This window comes from Tribolium castaneum, chromosome 9 (genome assembly GCF_031307605.1).
Source record: "Tribolium castaneum strain GA2 chromosome 9, icTriCast1.1, whole genome shotgun sequence".
Classification (NCBI taxonomy): domain Eukaryota; kingdom Metazoa; phylum Arthropoda; class Insecta; order Coleoptera; family Tenebrionidae; genus Tribolium; species Tribolium castaneum.
Window position 1 is genome coordinate 9781214 of NC_087402.1, and position 16396 is coordinate 9797609.

A 16396-nucleotide genomic window follows, 5' to 3' on the forward strand; every position below is an offset into this window, starting at 1 on the left:
TATTTAATTTGTATAGAAATAGAAACATTAGCAGAGACAACATTTTTAAGTCAATTCTAAAAAAATTTTAAAATTTGAACAAGACAATTTTCAAAATATAAATGATCATAATACAGCATTTCGCACAGCATTTTATTTAATCTTAATATAATGGGTAAATCTGTTAAAGGTAGGTACATTTTACTCCATCTCAAAATCTAATCATAATCATACAGAAATTAGCGTTTGATGTTACCTTTTAATTTGATTTTTCTATTTTTCTGAATTCTTATTATATTGCCTAATTAAATGACAGTCAATTCGATGATTTTTTTGTTAAGTATTTTTTGATATCATTGTGAAACGAATTATGCTTATACAAGAGCTGAGTCTGTTAAAAGTATTTTTTATTGTATCTATTTCATAAACTTATCATAGCTGTTTCAAAACTATAGAAATGCCAACGTCGAATTTTATCAATAATAATTTTTTTATTAAGGTTGGTAAAAATGTAAAATAGTAATGATTTGATTACGGCTAAATCTCTCATTGAAATTTATAAATTAGCCATTAATTTTTTGAAGTGCATGAATAATTTATAACAACTAATTTTGAGAGAAAATGCGGCGTTGATATTTCTATAGTTTTGAAACAATTAATATCATAAAAACACCATTTTATCTCAAAATTAGCTGTTATAAATTATTCATGCATTTTAAAAAAATAATAGCTAAGTTAATTTATACTTTCATTGAGAGATCTAATTATTAATAATTATTTTACAATTTTATAAATTTTATTTAAAAAAATATTCGGTAAAATGCGACCTTGGCGTTTTTATAGCTTTGAAACAGCTAATACTAAGTTATAGTCACACAGAAATCAACCTTTATTAATAATTATTTTATTTTTCTATACATGTGTATTTTTTCTGAATATTTCTACAATTTCTTATAATAACAATTAGTTAAAAATATAGGTAGATATTAATAAAATTGATTTTTAAAAATAATGATTGATCTAAATTAAATGATTTCTGGTGATATTCTAAAACAGGAGATGCTTAAATCATGTTATTAAAAAAAATACGTAAAAAATTAAAAATTGTTGCTAGTCTCAACATAACATGAATTTTTAATTTTTATTCGCCTATTTAATTATTTTAAATAATTTTTGTTTTGTTAGAATGACATGAGAAACTATTTTTTGCAGTGCATTAATATTAATTAATAATTATTATGAGAAAACACAAAAAAAGTAAAGAAAAATCAGAAAAATTCACATAAATAAAGAGAAAAATTAAGTATTTAAAACCAAACGCTGAATTTTAAAAAAAATAAATATTTATAATAAGTTACATACCTTTATAAGTCCTAAATAAGAATTTCTTTTCTGTGTTTTAGTCGAATGATGGTCAGAAAGAAATGAAGTCAGTTATTTATAATTATAAGAGAGCGCTTATTATTTTCACTTAGCGTTTATTCTTTTTACATGACGGTATATAGTGTATATATTTTCAAGTAACATTTATTATTCTGAAATAAGGTGTATTACTATCGCCCAGCACTTATTATTTTCATTTAGCTTTTACACTTTTTACATAGCGTTTATTATTTTTACTTAGCGTATAATATTTTACGTAGCATTTATCATTTTTCTTATCTTATTATTACTGCTCAGTTTTCACACTTAGCGATTATTATTTTCACCTAGTATCTGTAATTAGCTTAGCCTTTAAAAATGTAGCTCACAAAAAATTAAAAAATAGGTATATTAAACTTGAATAGTTTTTTATTTTGAAATTGGCGCGTTTGGCCCTGATGAAGTCCCGTCCGAAACAGGTATCGCGCTAATGTCACAAAATCATGCGCACGACCCGACAGCTTCTCGAATCCACGTCGAACAAAATACTAGCGCCCTCTACACGGCGAAAGCAAGTCAACGTGGCCTTGAGACTCGTCTACTTGATTTTATACGCGCTATCAGTCGTGACGTCACCTCCCCACTCTTATTACGGTAGGTCAGTTGCTCAAAGCTAAACAACCAGTCTTTTACATGTGGTGTAATACGTTTTTCGGTTTTTTGGTTGTGTTTGTGCGTTAATAACGTGTCAAATAGCTGCAGCGGGTGTAATTTGTGCCACTAGAGACTTTAATTTAATTTAGAAGTGACTTTTTGTGAAAATACGAACTTTATAAAAGAATACAGGGAACCACGTTGTCGGTGAGAAAGTGAGTAAGCTTTAATTATACTTTGAGAAACTATTATATTTATGCATTTTAGTGGCAGAAAAGCACATTGTTAAGTTTCACTTTATTGCGAAATTTTTTGGGGACGGTAATCGCTTTTTAGTTCGGGGAGAAAATGCTTTTACCAGCGGTCACGTCACCAAATTTAGGTTTGATGGCACAGTACAACCGATGAGAATTTCTGCAGAAGTTCTACCGAGCATGAAAAAGCTAAATTATACTGTGGAGGTTTGTATTTATTTAACTGTTAGACATTTCTTCTACAAAGTGTGTTTTAGATTTCATATGACCTAGAAGAAGGGGTTAAGACGGCACATTGTACCTGCCCAAGGGGCAACGTGGCTTGCCATCATATGGCTGCAGCATTATATTATGCTCATTATAATGTAAGTGCTACTGACATTGAGTGTCAGTGGAGTGCCCCATCAAAAACAACACCACAAACAGAAGTCATTAAGTTAGCTGATGTTTACAAGCCGAAATTATCAAACTATACGGCACTGTCTAGGTCCTCTACTGAGGACGAAATTATTCAGTTCCGTGCCGAAATAGGCGTCACGAATGTGGTGGGCTTCACTTGGCTCCTAAGACCAGAAGCAAGTGAAGAAGCCAGAAAAATTATTGCAGATATCGAAGAAATTCTACAAAGCTTAGAATACGTGCAGGCCATAGACAAACAAAAGTTTCTTTTGGAGAAGTGCAGAATAGATGAGGCACGCATTAAACTGGTTGAGGCGTGCACTCGGGGCCAACATGTTAACGAAAATTGGCATGTAGCAAGGAAACATCGTTTAACGGCCAGCAGGTTTGGCATGGTACTATCTGCTTGCAGTAGACGAAGATTCCCACCCTCTTTATTTAAAAATTTGGCGGAAGGCTATTCGCTTGACAGGGTTGCTGCTGTGCAGTGGGGTAAGACCCACGAGAAGACAGCGCTCAGAGAATTTGAAGAAGCGACGAATCTTAAAGTCCAAGAGACGGGATTTTGGTAGGTCGAAAATAATTAACACGTATAACTTAGATGAATAATGTAATATTACTTTTTTTTGTAGGTTGGAAGAATCAGGCTTTTTGGGAGCAAGTCCTGATGGATTAGTGGAAGAAGATGGGATTCTCGAAATTAAATGCCCATATAAATATAGGGACACTGACAGTTTGTCTGAAGCCCTGAAGGATAAAAAATATTTTTATTGGAGGGATGAAAATGAGGACATTAATCTTAACAGCAATCACAATTATTACCACCAAGTACAGGGGCAAATGCACATCACTGGTCGAAGTATCTGCTACTTTGTCGTGTGGACACCAAAGTGCACAGAGATATTTCAAATTGAAAAAGATCCGGGGTGGTCAGAAAATATCAATATTTTAAAAGAATTTTATCTTGACCAATATATTTCCTTTATTTCACAATAATAAACTGTATATAAATAGATGGTTTTTATTTTACATTATTTTAATCATCACAATCCTGAAACAATTCTGCTACCTCTTTAATTAATGGAAATTGGAGGTTTGTTAAAGCGGCAGTCGCTTTAAAAACAATATCTCCATAGTGGCACAAAGACTCTGGCAAAAAATTTAAAATATGATAACATTTTAATCGGCGTATTGCCCTTTCGACGTGTATTCTTGCACGTGCAATATTTTCGGTACACTTAACTTGCTCTGGTGTAAATTGGACATTTGATAAAAAAGGTGGAATATTCAAAGTGACCCCTGGTGGCAGAATATTTTGGATCAAAAATCCCTTATCGGCTAAAATCATATCTCCAGTTTTTAACATGTCGATTATTCCACAATTTAAAACAACTTTTTGATCAGAAGTTGATCCCACGTATAAATCACTTACAAATGTGATGACACCATTGGGTGCAACTCCAATTAGCCCTTTGAAAGTATTATGATGTTTGTAAGTACTATATGTTAATTTCTGTGTTGACATAGACTTACGTGATACCACAGTGAAAATTTCGGTACAATCTAGAACTGCTCTACAATTAGTAAAATTGCTAAAACATGTTGGCAAGCAAGATTTATTTTTTTCGCGCGAAGGCATTGTCGTCATAAACTGTTTATATAAAATTTCATATATTACATGGACAAATGTTAAAATAATATTAGAAACTGTGCTTTGGGCAACCCCAAAGCGTTGCGCCAAATCAAGTTGAGGGAAATTGAGTCGTAATTTTACTAGGGTTAAAAAGAGTTGGTCAATTCTAGTTAACTTTTGGACTGTCCATTTGTGGTAATATTTTATGTCCAACTTTTCGATTAAGTGAAACAATGCTTCGAAAATCTGGCTATTGGGAAGACCGGTATATAAAACAATGAGTTTGTCATTTCCTTGAACATTTTCATAGCAAAATCGTACTGTCAGATATTGTATTTTTGCTTTAAGTTCAGCATTTTCCTTTTTGAGAAAATACATTTCTGCTTCAAGAGCCGCATGTGACACCAAGGGTGCTTGCACACCCATAGATTCTAACGGAGCATCTTGAATTATATCTGCTGGTGCTGCAACTACGGCTGTAGACGTCGATGGCACTTCCTCTAAATTCATTGTCGATGGTACTGTTTCTTCCGGTATATCAACACTATTCAAATGATCAAATTGTAAATCAATTTAAAACTAGGATTCACTTTTTACCTTAATGATTCAGCGGAACTAGAACAAGAAGGGAGTCCTTGTTTTTTCATCTTTTTTTTTTCTGGAGATTCCACTTGAAAATAGGCTCTTTTTGCGATATTGTGCAAAAATAATTCAGGACCATTTTCCTTTCTTCCATCCCGAAAATGGCAGCTGCAAACGTAGGCTCCTGGTCCGGGTTCTACATCTCTTCTACATTTAACAATGAAACAAGCAATTAAAAATTAATATCAAAACATCTATTAAAAATTACCTCAACAATTTTTTCCATAGTGCTCGTTCTTTTCCCGACTTAGGAAAACTAAAAAAATGGCATTTATCGCGAGTACTATAGTGTTTGCAATCTGGAGCCCAACACATTCCCATAGTTGTGATGTAAAAACCTACTACACATGAACTATCAAAGTATCGCAACAAAATATTATTCACAAATCATACCTAATGATGTACCACAAAAATGAGATAATGTCTTGGAAAAACAGAATTTTAAAAATTCAAGAACACGAAGATATGGAGAACGATCGGAAAAAACACGATAACAAAAGACACTCACGAAAGAAGCACAGAACTCACAACCCGTACTACTTTCAACCATGTATGTGCCTGAACCCTCTACCCTCGTATACCTGCTATTCATCCCTCGTGATGGGGGAGGGGGACAGAAAACAACCCGTTTATTGGGGTTGCGCCGGTTGCACCCCATGAATTCGTCATTCAGAAGAAATCCAATGTCATTAGTGTGGCAAACCATTTTTCCCTCAGTTTTAAAAGGCCACATAATAATTTACATCAATATGATGTCCAAATTAAGAAAAACTGAATTTTGAAGTTTGAAAAAAGTTAGGTTAGAAAAGGATTTATGTGTTCAACTTACAGAAATATTAGCTCAGTTGCTAAAATCTTTAAGAAACGACATTGCATTTTTCATAGCTATCATTTCTCTGTAAAAGTAATGTTCCTACACTTCTAGCATTAAAGAAATACGAAAAACTTTTAAATGCCCATAAGAAAAGCATTGAAAATGGCGATTGTTTAGCTTTAAGGTGCTGACCTACCTCAAATGTCTACGTCACACTGATAGCGCGTATTGGGAATGCAACGCCCGGTTGTTTCCAGTGACTCTATATTTACTTCCTTCTCCTGGCAACAGCACTCGGGCGCGTACGTCGTAGAATTCATGTTACGTACATGAAGAAAAGAGACAAATGCGGACGGGAGAGAGAAACGGAGCTACAACTTTGGGATTTCTTAATGAAGATGTTAATTCTTGAGGACGAAACTTGGGATTGAACACCGCGAAATTCGAGAAAGCAAAGTCAAAAATTTTCGAAAATTTGGGCCAAATTGCCATTTTTGGGCCCGTTGTGTGGATAAAAGGGCCTTGAAGCTCTGAGACAGTGGAAATTTGTAGTTTTGGTTTTAACCTTGGGTTGTTCATCGGTTTTGTTCGGCCGAGTTTCCGGAAATAACCGATGCTATATCCTATCACGGACATACCAGGGTGGTGAAACCTAAATGCACCAAGCCAAGTATAGGCGCCAAATTCAAAATCGACTGTAGTTCGGCTTGCCATCGCAGATGTCGCACACACGTATAGTCAATTTTAGCGAAGCTACCTATAATATCGGCAGAAATTAACGGTGGACCTGTGACAGTTGCCATTGTGCCAATCGCCATTTTGTGCTTGGTTTGTTTGGTGTTCGCCTTCGGCTTTGTTTTATGTGAAATTAGTACTGTTTTGTGGTTTTTTTCGTGTGTGTGCTTTTTTGAACTTTTTTATTGTGGGAATATAAATAATTTGATGGATCGTTTATAGTTATCGTGTCGTGTATATTGACTAGTGATAATAAATTTTTATTACAAGTTTATTGTCTTTATTTGTTCTCATATTTTATTTTTCGTATTCTTTGTAAATATTCAGCAACAATAGTTGTCTAACATCAGAAAGTGTTTTAGCAACTATTGTTGTGAATATTTACAAACAATACGAAAAATGCAATCAAACTTTAAAAGAAAAGTAACTACGGGCAATTCAAATCGCCCGCGATAACACTTAGTACGCGCTGGCCACAATAGATGTGCTAGTGACACTTTCGCTCTATCGGGACAAGGACAGATGCGTTTCTGTAAAACCTGTTATTCTGTGGGACATACGTTACTAAAAGAGCGCCAACCAGCTGGTGAAAAGCGAAACTATTTACCGCCGAAACAGTAACAAAGTTCTCGAAGTTCTCGCGCCCCTTTGTGACAAATTAATTCATTCCGAACCTGCGTAAAATAATTTCGACTTATCGTCAAACTTCATTCGTTTGAAAATAATTGCGGGTTTTGGCGCGTCATCGTCATCAGTTGAGTTTTTTCAGCAGAATGCGGGGATTCGGGTGATTTTAACAAATTCACTCGATATTTTTCCCAAATTGAGCTGCAAGAAGTGGAACTAACCTCAAATTTGTGACAATGGAGGATCTGCAGACGGGTAATATTTTGATTTTTTTGTGCCACGACAGGGTGAAAAATCGCACGAATAGTTTTAGATACTGTGACCGATTATGGAAAAAACCAAAATCCGGGAAACCCAGATTTCAGTAAAGAGAGTGAAAATGACTGTGGTGGTTAGTAGACGTTCAAAATAAGACGCTTTTTCATTTTTGCTGATTTTAGAGAATCTCCTCAACGGAAGCGACGAACTTGATCCTTTAGGTCTCATGGGTTTGTACTTCCTTCAATTAATTCATTCAAAAACTAATTTTGCATTTGTAGATCAGTGTGATGAGAGCATTGGCAGTAACAGTGATGTCTGGAAAGGAAGTGACAGTGAGGATGACAGTTTTGAAAAGGAAAAGGCACAAACTAGTCAAATTGAAAACGTGGCTGAAGAAAAATTGCGTGAAACCCCAGTCCCTACTGAACAGAATGAAGAAAAAGGTGAAACTGAAGCGCCTGAAACGGTACAAAACGTGATTGAAAGTGAAGGCACAGACAGTGCAGAGCTCCCAAAAGACCAAGAGGAAGCAGAGAAGGAACAAGAAACTGAAAAACTTGACTGTAAAACTGATGATCCTCTCAGTTCGAAAGATCACGAGGAAGAAACGATTGAAAAACTTGACTGTAAAACTGGTGATACTGAGGTCTCAAAAGATCAAGAGGAAGAGAAGATTGAAAAACTTGACTGTAAAACTGGTGATACTGATGTCTCAAAAGATCAAGTGGAAGAAAAGATTGAAAAACTTGACTGTAAAACTGGTGATACTGATGTCTCAAAAGATCAAGAGGAAGCAGAGAATGATAAAACCGGCAATGTTGATGAGAACTCAAAAGATCAGGCGGAAGTAGAGAATGAGCCTGAGAACGAGAAACTTGACTCTTCAACTGACATCACAGCCACAAAGTCACCAGAAGTTCCTGTTGGCACTGAGAAAGCTAATGAGGAAGAGAAAGAGTCTTTAGCTCCACAAACCTCCGAGAACCAACCAGAATCAAGTCAAGGCCCCCTTGCTGAACCCACGCAAAATTCTTCAAAAGATACAACTCCCAACTGCGTAGCAGTCGACCAAGATGAAGGTTTGTATTACTTTATCATTTTAAACAAAAAATTATATAAAAGTATACGTATAGTACGAATTAGAACCCAAATAAAAATAATATTAGTACTTTTGATATAATTTTTTAGATCAGAACATGTTTTAATACTTCAAACGTAATTTCAAATTAGTTCTTATATATTATGATTTATGTCTCAAATTAAAAAAAAGAGTTCAAACAATGCATAGGCCCTGGAAATCTATGATTAAGGTTTGTCTATGATTAAACCAATTTTTTCTAATTTAACAATTTACTAGAATTTTTTTAAGTATCTATACATCTCTGTGGCACATATTTCAATTTTTTTAACTCTGTGGTGTCGGCGAAAACATGTTTTTTAAAACGTTTTTTTATTTATTAATAATAGGTCACATTGGTCATAGAGCTTATTAATCTGGTGACGAACTGACATTGTCAAAAATGACTGAATTTTAGCATTAAACATGTGTTTGCTATTTCAAAAAAAGTTGCCCATAGGTGTCGTAATTAAATGTTTTCAATGCCACTGTTAGTCTTTAAAAAATTATAATAATTAAAAGATACGTAAGATGAAGGATAATGAACAAATTATTAATAATAGTAGTAATATTTTTATATATCTTCGTTTTTAAAATTTATTAATGCTAAAATAACAACTAAGAAAAAAATGCACGCCCATGTATTTCATTATCTTAACCAAATGGGTCCATTTCAAGAGTCTTTTGTCATTGTCAGTTCGCCACCAGATATGGAACAACCTCTACACCTTAAAATTCACTGATTTTCGTACGTAGTCAAAAACAAGCGTGCTATTTTCTAAACAAAGTTCGGTTGTTAAATGGTTGTTAGCTTGACATTGCTTCACATTTTTTTGTCACCAAAAGTAAGTTCCTATAAGTCCGGTTTTTCATCACAATGGCGTCTAAAACGCTAAGAACTTTTAAATAACATTGTATTATTTATAGCTTTTTTATTATTTTTGCTAAATCTCAACTCAAGATATATTTTTTTGTGCAGCAACTTGAAAAGAAATATAAAATTTCGTTCAAAATGCCCGATTTAGTTTATATTTAATGTATTTTGCGACAAAAGATTTTTTTTCTACAGCCGTCAAAAAATCGTGACATTTATGCATGGTTACCTATGCGCGAAGTTTGACGTTTTTTCACTGTGAAAAAATATTATTTTTTCACGGTTTCACAGTGAAAAAATAATATTTTTTAACTGTGCAGGCAACTCGATTTTTCAGATCATTTTGTTCCAACTTATTTCTGTTACAATTTTAGTAACACGAAAAGACATCAACAGCAACCGAAATGAAGAGACGGATCGATAATGAGAGGTAGTTTTAAAGGTTTTATAATTATACAGAACAATATTACAAAACAATAATAATAGATATTTACTTTGACATATGAAAATTAAATGTGCATGACGAAAACGTGCCCCCGTTTATCCCCAGAGGCCTGAGTGAAGACGCTTGTAAATGAAAGTTATTTTCGCCATTAAAAGAAGCCGATGTAGAAGGTTGAGTGATTTCAACTAATTTCTGTTACTTTTTTCTTCATCTGGAGGCTGTAGAAAAAACGTTGTTTGTATTTCGTGGCGAAATTCATGTTTTAATGGCGCCTTCGAATGTCTTTTAGGTCTCGACCTGGCGGTCTCGACTAAAATAACATTCTCAGGCGCCATTAAAAAAACACTCATTTCGCGCACTTAATACAAAAATTACTATTTTGTTTTTTTTTGTGGTTTTAAAATGGCAGAGGATAATTATTTATATTTAAATTTACTGACAGCTGACGTATTACATCCGATGAATAATGAAGTGTCTTTTTAGTTTCTGGTAATTTAGAAAATAGAAATCCGTAAATAGGTAAATTGATTATTAATATTACTTTTTTATCTTCGTAACTTTAGCTTTCCCGTCCGCTATTGGAAATTACCGATATAAATGTTGTTCTTATTTCTAACGACGTTAAACAAGACCATGAAATGTTAATGTCTATATTTGATATTGTTAAAGTCTTTAATAATTAAAACCTGTCTGAATAAATTTTTTAGAGTTATTTTTACGCACAAGATTTTTTTGTCCCATCCGATGTGTAAACAAAATGTAAATTGATCAGAAGGCGTTACTATTGCCTTGTTCAAAAATCAAAAATAATTGTTGGAATTACTGCCTTTTAAATTAGCAGAATTATATAAGAATAAAAAATGTGAAGACTTTTGTCTCTTGTCCTCTCGTCCGTTATCACTTTGTATTTCTTTTTCTTGCTCGTATTTCATATTTTACAATTGTGGCTCCAATTGCACTGGTGTCTTAAATTCCTACAAAGGAGAAGTTCCTATACTGATACTGTTCATAAAAACTGATAACATCTAAAAATTTTTGCAAAGAGTCCTATCCTTTAAAATGGAATGGTAGTATTAATTTACAACTTACTTAATTAATTAATTTTTATTTTACAGAATTTATTAAAGAAAAAAATCGAACATGCTTGGAGAAAAATTTAGTGTTTCTGTAAACTCTACTGGGCATGTTTAAAAGGAAATTGTTCAAAAAGCGTGCGAATGAATTAATTTTTAAGAAAAATAATTAACATTTTTTTTCAATGGTCGTTTCGTGAATAAATCATAATATTACGTCACTGGCTAGTTTTGAGTTTTAGCGGATTAAAAAATCGATACCATATCTAATAAGGTCATGCACATTACCCTAAAATAATATATCAAAAAACTGTGTACAATTTTTATAAAAAAAATAAAATGGTCAAAAAAGAGGTTTTCTGCATTTTATTTATTTTTTCTTACGAATGCTGATTTGTTTATTTTTTCATACGAATGCTGATTTGTTTATTTTTTTAAGATTGCCACATGGATTACGACGCTGAAGATGACGATGATTTTGACCCATCATTGCTCTGTCCTGAAGTATCAATGGACGTTGATGAGAATCGTGTCATCACCAACAATGGTACAGTGCCAAATGAGTCAGGTTCAGGTAGTCCATTACCATACGAACCGCTTTTTTCCGCATTTGTTGACGACGTGACAGGAGCTGAAAGTATTTTACTCGCGATGTGATTAACTTTTGATTAATGGATTTAATTCTAGTTGAGTTTAATTTAACCCCTGAGGAACTCGAATTGAAAAAAAGACTGTATGGAGCTAGTAAATGTTCAAATTTTTGTAAAAAATCCGAATTAAAACTGTGATTTTAGCCAATCCAATTCAATACACACGAATTCATTGCACGGCTTGTAATGTTCACTTAGGGAGTGCTTTGGAGGGCCAAAACAACCGATTCGTCCACCCATTGTTGAAAGTTTTAATTTGTAAAGAATGTTACCACTTTTACACGAGCGGTGAGTTCGAAAAAGACGAAGATGGAAGCGAGCTCTACTGCAGGTGGTGTGGACAAGGAGGCCAAGTTCTGTGTTGCTCGAAATGCGAATTTGTCTTTTGCAAAGTGAGTAATTTAGATTTTTGTTTAGAGTTATTTTATCGAAAACTCCTATTACAGAGATGTATTCGAACGAATTTTGGGCGCAAGAAAATGTTCGAAATTCGCGACAGCGATAGTTGGGAGTGTTTCCGTTGCAATTCGTCGCAAATCATCACTCAACGAATCGCGTGTTATGAATTTTTTGAATACATTCGTCGCGAAATGGCATGGACTGCTAATGCAAATAATCAGGAGCTGTGGAGTAAGGATTATTCCCGTTGTTGTGGCGGGGATAAAAAACGATCAGCGGTGGGAGAAGAGAAGAAAACCAAAAGGAAAAAATCGTCAGATCCCGATTATAATCCTTTTGTGGATTATAGTAAAATGAGTGAACCCAAAACTGATCCTCTTGCCTTTGGAGGAAATAAAGTCACTCTTCCTAAACTAGTTCAAATCGTGCCTAAAGTTAACTCAGTCGGGGATAAAACGAAAGATAACGATATCGAGTTTGTGAGGCAAATTCCAGCGCCTCATGTTACTATCAACCCAACAAACAGACCAGCGTATCGGACGATATTACCGGCTGTTAGGCCAGGTTTGTATTTAGTAACGAGTATCGAATTATACCCAAAAATAAAGTGCGTCATTCAATTTGTTTGAAATTAATTTGGCGATAACTGTTGTACTAGAGCTATTTTTGCACTTGGCGGCCAAAACTGTTTAGAAATTTTTTCGAATTGGGTTGAAAATGGCGTTATTTGTGCCTTTTTCAAGAACCAAACGAAGAAGCACTAAATTAGGTAAAAATTTCTTTTTACTTAATCTAGTGAGAAATCAGAGACGCATTTATTTCGCCAAACGTAATAAAAAAGACGACGAAAAATCGCTGAATTATGTGGAGAATGGTGTTATTTTTGCTTTCTTTGATCGCCTAAGTGAGATTTTGTTGAAACGGAACGAAAATTGTCTAACCGATGAGTTAAAAAATTTTAATGTTTTTTTTTCTTTTTCGTCCTTTGTTTAACCAGAAATGCGATTATTTTGAAGAATTTTGACTAAAATAAGTTGAATAGTCAATAGCTATTTATGCAACGAAATAGGAATTGTGTATTTTTCCCATTTTTAGATGTGAAATTTTTCAGTTGGACACAAGATTTTGCAAAATTGTGTGAGAAGTTTCAAGTTTTCAATATTTATCTTAAAAACCAAAGTTACACTTTTCCACACGCAAATAAATATTAAAAAGTTAGAGAATTCTTTACCCAATTTTACAAAATGTTTTTCTATTCCGGATCTGTGGGGACCCCCAAGCAGTTTTAATTTTTTAATTAATACTAATGTAAAAGCTTAATAAACAAATGTTTTTTAAATAATAACTTAAGAAGTACGTCTTTTTAATACACATTTATTAATAAATTAATGTATAAATTACAGCTTAATAAAATATTGTAGGAAGATTATCTAAAAGTAAAACCAAAAAGTTGTATTTTATGTACATTTATTAAGAGAGTGTAGTTTTTATCAATGAGATCCAATTATTTCAAAAAAATGTAGGGCGTTTTGTTTAAAAAAAATATATACATTTGCATTTTTTACATTTATTTAACAATTGTAATAAAAAATATTTATTTTACAAATTTATTTAAGTATTTTAGCATACCGACAGTAAAAGTTACATTCAATACCTTAAAATTTTTGGAAGCTCCTCCTCCTCAAATTAATTTCCGAACCCTCCCCTCTTGTTAGCACTTAATGGCTTTTCTTCAGTGTCGTAGGAAAAATAATGTACAAAACTCGCTGGAAAGTGTCTATCGTTGCTAGTGAGCTTTCCGCACTCGGCTGGCGCCCCGTGCGTTAAAATTCTCATTTGCATGGTAACACTAATAACTTTCCACACTCGCTATGTAATATTCTATTGCTATTTCGGACCTTTTAGCCTATTATAATTTGGAAACGCAATTATTTTTTTTTTTTAAAATAACCGAAAATTTTATTTAACAATGAAGCAAATATTTACATTTATCTACCATCTATTGAGGCATAATTTAATTTAGAATTTCGTCAAAAATCACCCAAAAAATCACAGAATTAGATTGAAAGAGGTGTTAATTTTGCCTTTTTCGCGTGCTTAAACAAGTTTTCAAGCTAAAATTTCAGTTTTCGCGAAAGTTTAAAAAAATCACACATTATACTTCTACGTTATACTATTTCGAAAATTTTCCACCCAAAGATGCAATTATTTTGCAAAAGTTCTATACAAATTTAGTCGGAAATATTGTTAAAGTTTTACGGCTAGGGGCTACAATGCAATTTAATTAGATAATCGATTATTTTACAAAATTTGCTCAAAAAATATCAAAAATGTATGTGAAATGGATTGAAAATTTTGAAAACAGACATTTGGAGGAACAACATTGGTTTTTTGATAAGGAGAAATCAGTAAACTATTGGTCAGAAATGAATTTTTTTGTCAGCTTTTTAGCATGTCGCCTTCGTTGAGTCAAAAAGAGAAATGAAAGAAAGTTTTTAGAAAACCTATGCAAATAAATGTTGAAGTCACAGAGTTGCTTACCAAATTGTACAAATCTTTCATTTTTTCTTGCATCTTGAACTGTATTCGCAGAATTTTGAAAAATATCGAACGGAGCGCATTTTTTTTCTCATATTTGTTGTGAAACTGTCAGTTTTTCTCGTCTTATTAAAAATGTGATCGTCAACGTTACTATTTTTCGAAGCAGTTAAGGTTTGAATTTAATTTAAAAAAAATTTGGTCGAGAAATTCTAAAACGCCTCCTTATTTTTACTTTAGCGCACTTATTTTTGGGTACAAAAAATCGAGTTATTTTTGCCTCTTTTCTGATCCAACAATTTTTGTTTTAGGGCTCCAGCCTTCAACTTACGTTCGCTTAAACCCGGCGTCCCCTCTGGCCCCCACAACAAACCGTTTCGTTTCCACAGCTATCAATAACCGAAATCTTATGAAACACGAATGGTTTGAAAAGACTGTGCGAGCAGCGGCGCGCGTCAACTCCCACTTATCCTACACTTTAACTCAGTTAAATAAAGCCCAGTCGCAGGCAGGAAGTGTTGAAGAACTCGCAGTGGTTCATAACAAGTTGCAAGAAATTCTCAGTAGTTCTATCAATTCGCTCATTCAAATCCGGAAAAATCTACGAACGGAGTTTATCGCCGGCATTAAAACCGTTCATTTGCCCTCGAAAAAGCCCGAACAGAGTGACGACGATGTGATTATTGTTAGTCCCCCAGCGGTAATGCCAAAACCGGCCCCTTGTCCTACGAAAACTGCCATCGATCCGCTAATAATCATCGAAAAACCCAAAACTAATAGTACAAAAACGGTCACCACAGGGCCCCAGAAGGGCTTCCTGAAGGTAAAATCAGTGTCAGAGTTGCAAAACATCCCACCGGAGTGTATAACAATCCCTGATGATCCGCCTACAGTGAGCGAGAAAGCGTGCAACGGGGGTTCCCCCAAGGTAAAGACGTACAAGGTGGCGGATAAATCGGTTGACGTCAAAAAAATGATGGCAGTTAGGGTTAATTTAATCAGGGACGACTTAGAGAAATTACAAAGACAGATGAAAAAGGATAGTTAATGTGTTAAGTGATGGGACTTTTTTGTACGTTCTCTTAATATTATATTGTCTATATGTGTCATAAGCTACATCAAAGCGGTGCTTAAGTAGCTTAAGTTTTTGTTAAAACAAAGCAACATTTTTGTTCCGTGGGTCCCCTAATTTTGTACCACTTGAGGACAGTATTTTGTTGGATTCGTACCCACATATTTAAATTATTATTCTATTGTACTGTAAATAAATCTTGAACCAAAGATGTTTTGTCTTAATTACCAGCAGATAAAAATTCGCAGTATTTTCTGCACCAAAAAAGGTAGTAAAAATGAGGGCGCTTCGAGCGTTATACCGTCTCGGCGCCAAATTAATTTAAATCTTACCAATTCATTAAACACTTGAAATAAACGCAGAAATGTTGAACCTTGTACTCTTGACACACTGAGAAAAACTGACGGTTAACTTTATTTTAAGAAACTTATTATGAAAAAAAAATTAATTTGCGCTTCGTCCCGTATTTTTCAAGACTGCGAATACGGTTAAAAATAAAAATTGAAGGTGGTCAAGTAACGGAAAGTTACTTTAGAGATAAACTATAGAAGATAGAAATATAGTGTCGGAAATTTTTGTAGGAAATTTATTTCTCCACAACTTTGTTCTTTACACTTTTTTTTGTTTCTTCAACTGTATTCCCAGCGTTTTGATAAGTATGCGACGGTGCTCAAAGATTTATCGCTTAGAATTATCAATTTGAGTTCCACCCAGAGATGGGCGTTCGAGTTGACTTTGATTGTCTACACGACGTGTCAATAATTACGTCGACAATGGTCGACAATGTCAACAATGAGAATTTGATGTTATGTTGTATTTTACGGCACATTTCTCTCTTATTTTATGGTCACATTTTCTTTTGAGAATG

General features: G+C 33.8%; 3 protein-coding genes across 8 annotated transcripts; 2 read left to right on the plus strand and 1 right to left on the minus strand.

Moving 5' to 3' along the window:
* Nucleotides 1-1931: 1931 nt before the first annotated feature.
* LOC107399214 (uncharacterized) lies at nt 1932-3661 on the plus strand. 4 transcript variants are annotated; one of them, XM_015985007.2, is made up of 5 exons: nt 1932-2210; nt 2263-2279; nt 2332-2456; nt 2507-3216; nt 3281-3661. In XM_015985007.2, the coding sequence occupies exons 3-5, from the start codon at nt 2400-2402 to the stop codon at nt 3642-3644; spliced, it is 1131 nt and encodes a 376-aa protein (XP_015840493.1). In that variant the 5' UTR covers nt 1932-2210; nt 2263-2279; nt 2332-2399; the 3' UTR covers nt 3645-3661. The 4 variants fall into 4 exon arrangements, 3 of the variants coding, with proteins under 3 accessions (XP_015840493.1, XP_015840492.1, XP_064214759.1); XR_010335315.1 differs by having other exon boundaries at nt 1934-2210; nt 2263-2456; nt 2507-2614; nt 2856-3216; XM_015985006.2 differs by having other exon boundaries at nt 2263-2456.
* LOC135267062 (uncharacterized) lies at nt 3606-5982 on the minus strand. 2 transcript variants are annotated; one of them, XM_064358688.1, is made up of 6 exons: nt 5753-5982; nt 5317-5694; nt 5132-5264; nt 4879-5070; nt 4182-4825; nt 3606-4118 (listed from the first exon to the last, which is right to left on the minus strand). In XM_064358688.1, exons 2-6 carry the CDS (start codon nt 5654-5656, stop codon nt 3685-3687), a joined length of 1743 nt encoding a protein of 580 aa, XP_064214758.1. In that variant the 5' UTR covers nt 5657-5694; nt 5753-5982; the 3' UTR covers nt 3606-3684. The 2 variants fall into 2 exon arrangements, 1 of the variants encoding a protein (XP_064214758.1); XR_010335313.1 differs by having other exon boundaries at nt 3606-4825; nt 5132-5261; nt 5753-5981.
* Nucleotides 5983-7024: 1042 nt separating this feature from the next.
* Nucleotides 7025-15737, plus strand: ADD1 (ADD domain-containing protein 1). 2 transcript variants are annotated; one of them, XM_008194537.3, is made up of 9 exons: nt 7025-7354; nt 7407-7490; nt 7540-7587; nt 7639-8439; nt 11309-11506; nt 11557-11613; nt 11664-11911; nt 11966-12482; nt 14768-15737. In XM_008194537.3, exons 1-9 carry the CDS (start codon nt 7336-7338, stop codon nt 15502-15504), a joined length of 2709 nt encoding a protein of 902 aa, XP_008192759.2. In that variant the 5' UTR covers nt 7025-7335; the 3' UTR covers nt 15505-15737. The 2 variants fall into 2 exon arrangements, with proteins under 2 accessions (XP_008192759.2, XP_008192760.2); XM_008194538.3 differs by having other exon boundaries at nt 7413-7490.
* The last annotated feature ends 659 nt before the right edge of the window (nt 15738-16396 follow it).

What these genes read in the sequence shown, in the direction of transcription:
- LOC135267062 (XM_064358688.1), bottom strand. Translation starts at nt 5,656, where the DNA reads ATGTGGCCTTTTAAAACTGAGGGAAAAATGGTTTGCCACACTAATGAC. An exon ending in AGTTCCGCTGAATCATTAAG is followed by an intron (nt 4,826 to 4,878) that starts GTAAAAAGTGAA and finishes TCATTTGAATAG; the next exon opens with TGTTGATATACCGGAAGAAA. An exon ending in AATTTTCACTGTGGTATCAC is followed by an intron (nt 4,119 to 4,181) that starts GTAAGTCTATGT and finishes ATACTTTCAAAG; the next exon opens with GGCTAATTGGAGTTGCACCC.
- ADD1 (XM_008194537.3), top strand. An exon ending in TGATCCTTTAGGTCTCATGG is followed by an intron (nt 7,588 to 7,638) that starts GTTTGTACTTCC and finishes TTGCATTTGTAG; the next exon opens with ATCAGTGTGATGAGAGCATT. An exon ending in ATTACCGGCTGTTAGGCCAG is followed by an intron (nt 12,483 to 14,767) that starts GTTTGTATTTAG and finishes TTTTTGTTTTAG; the next exon opens with GGCTCCAGCCTTCAACTTAC.
- LOC107399214 (XM_015985006.2), top strand. An exon ending in AGCTAAATTATACTGTGGAG is followed by an intron (nt 2,457 to 2,506) that starts GTTTGTATTTAT and finishes AGTGTGTTTTAG; the next exon opens with ATTTCATATGACCTAGAAGA. An exon ending in GTCCAAGAGACGGGATTTTG is followed by an intron (nt 3,217 to 3,280) that starts GTAGGTCGAAAA and finishes TTTTTTTTGTAG; the next exon opens with GTTGGAAGAATCAGGCTTTT.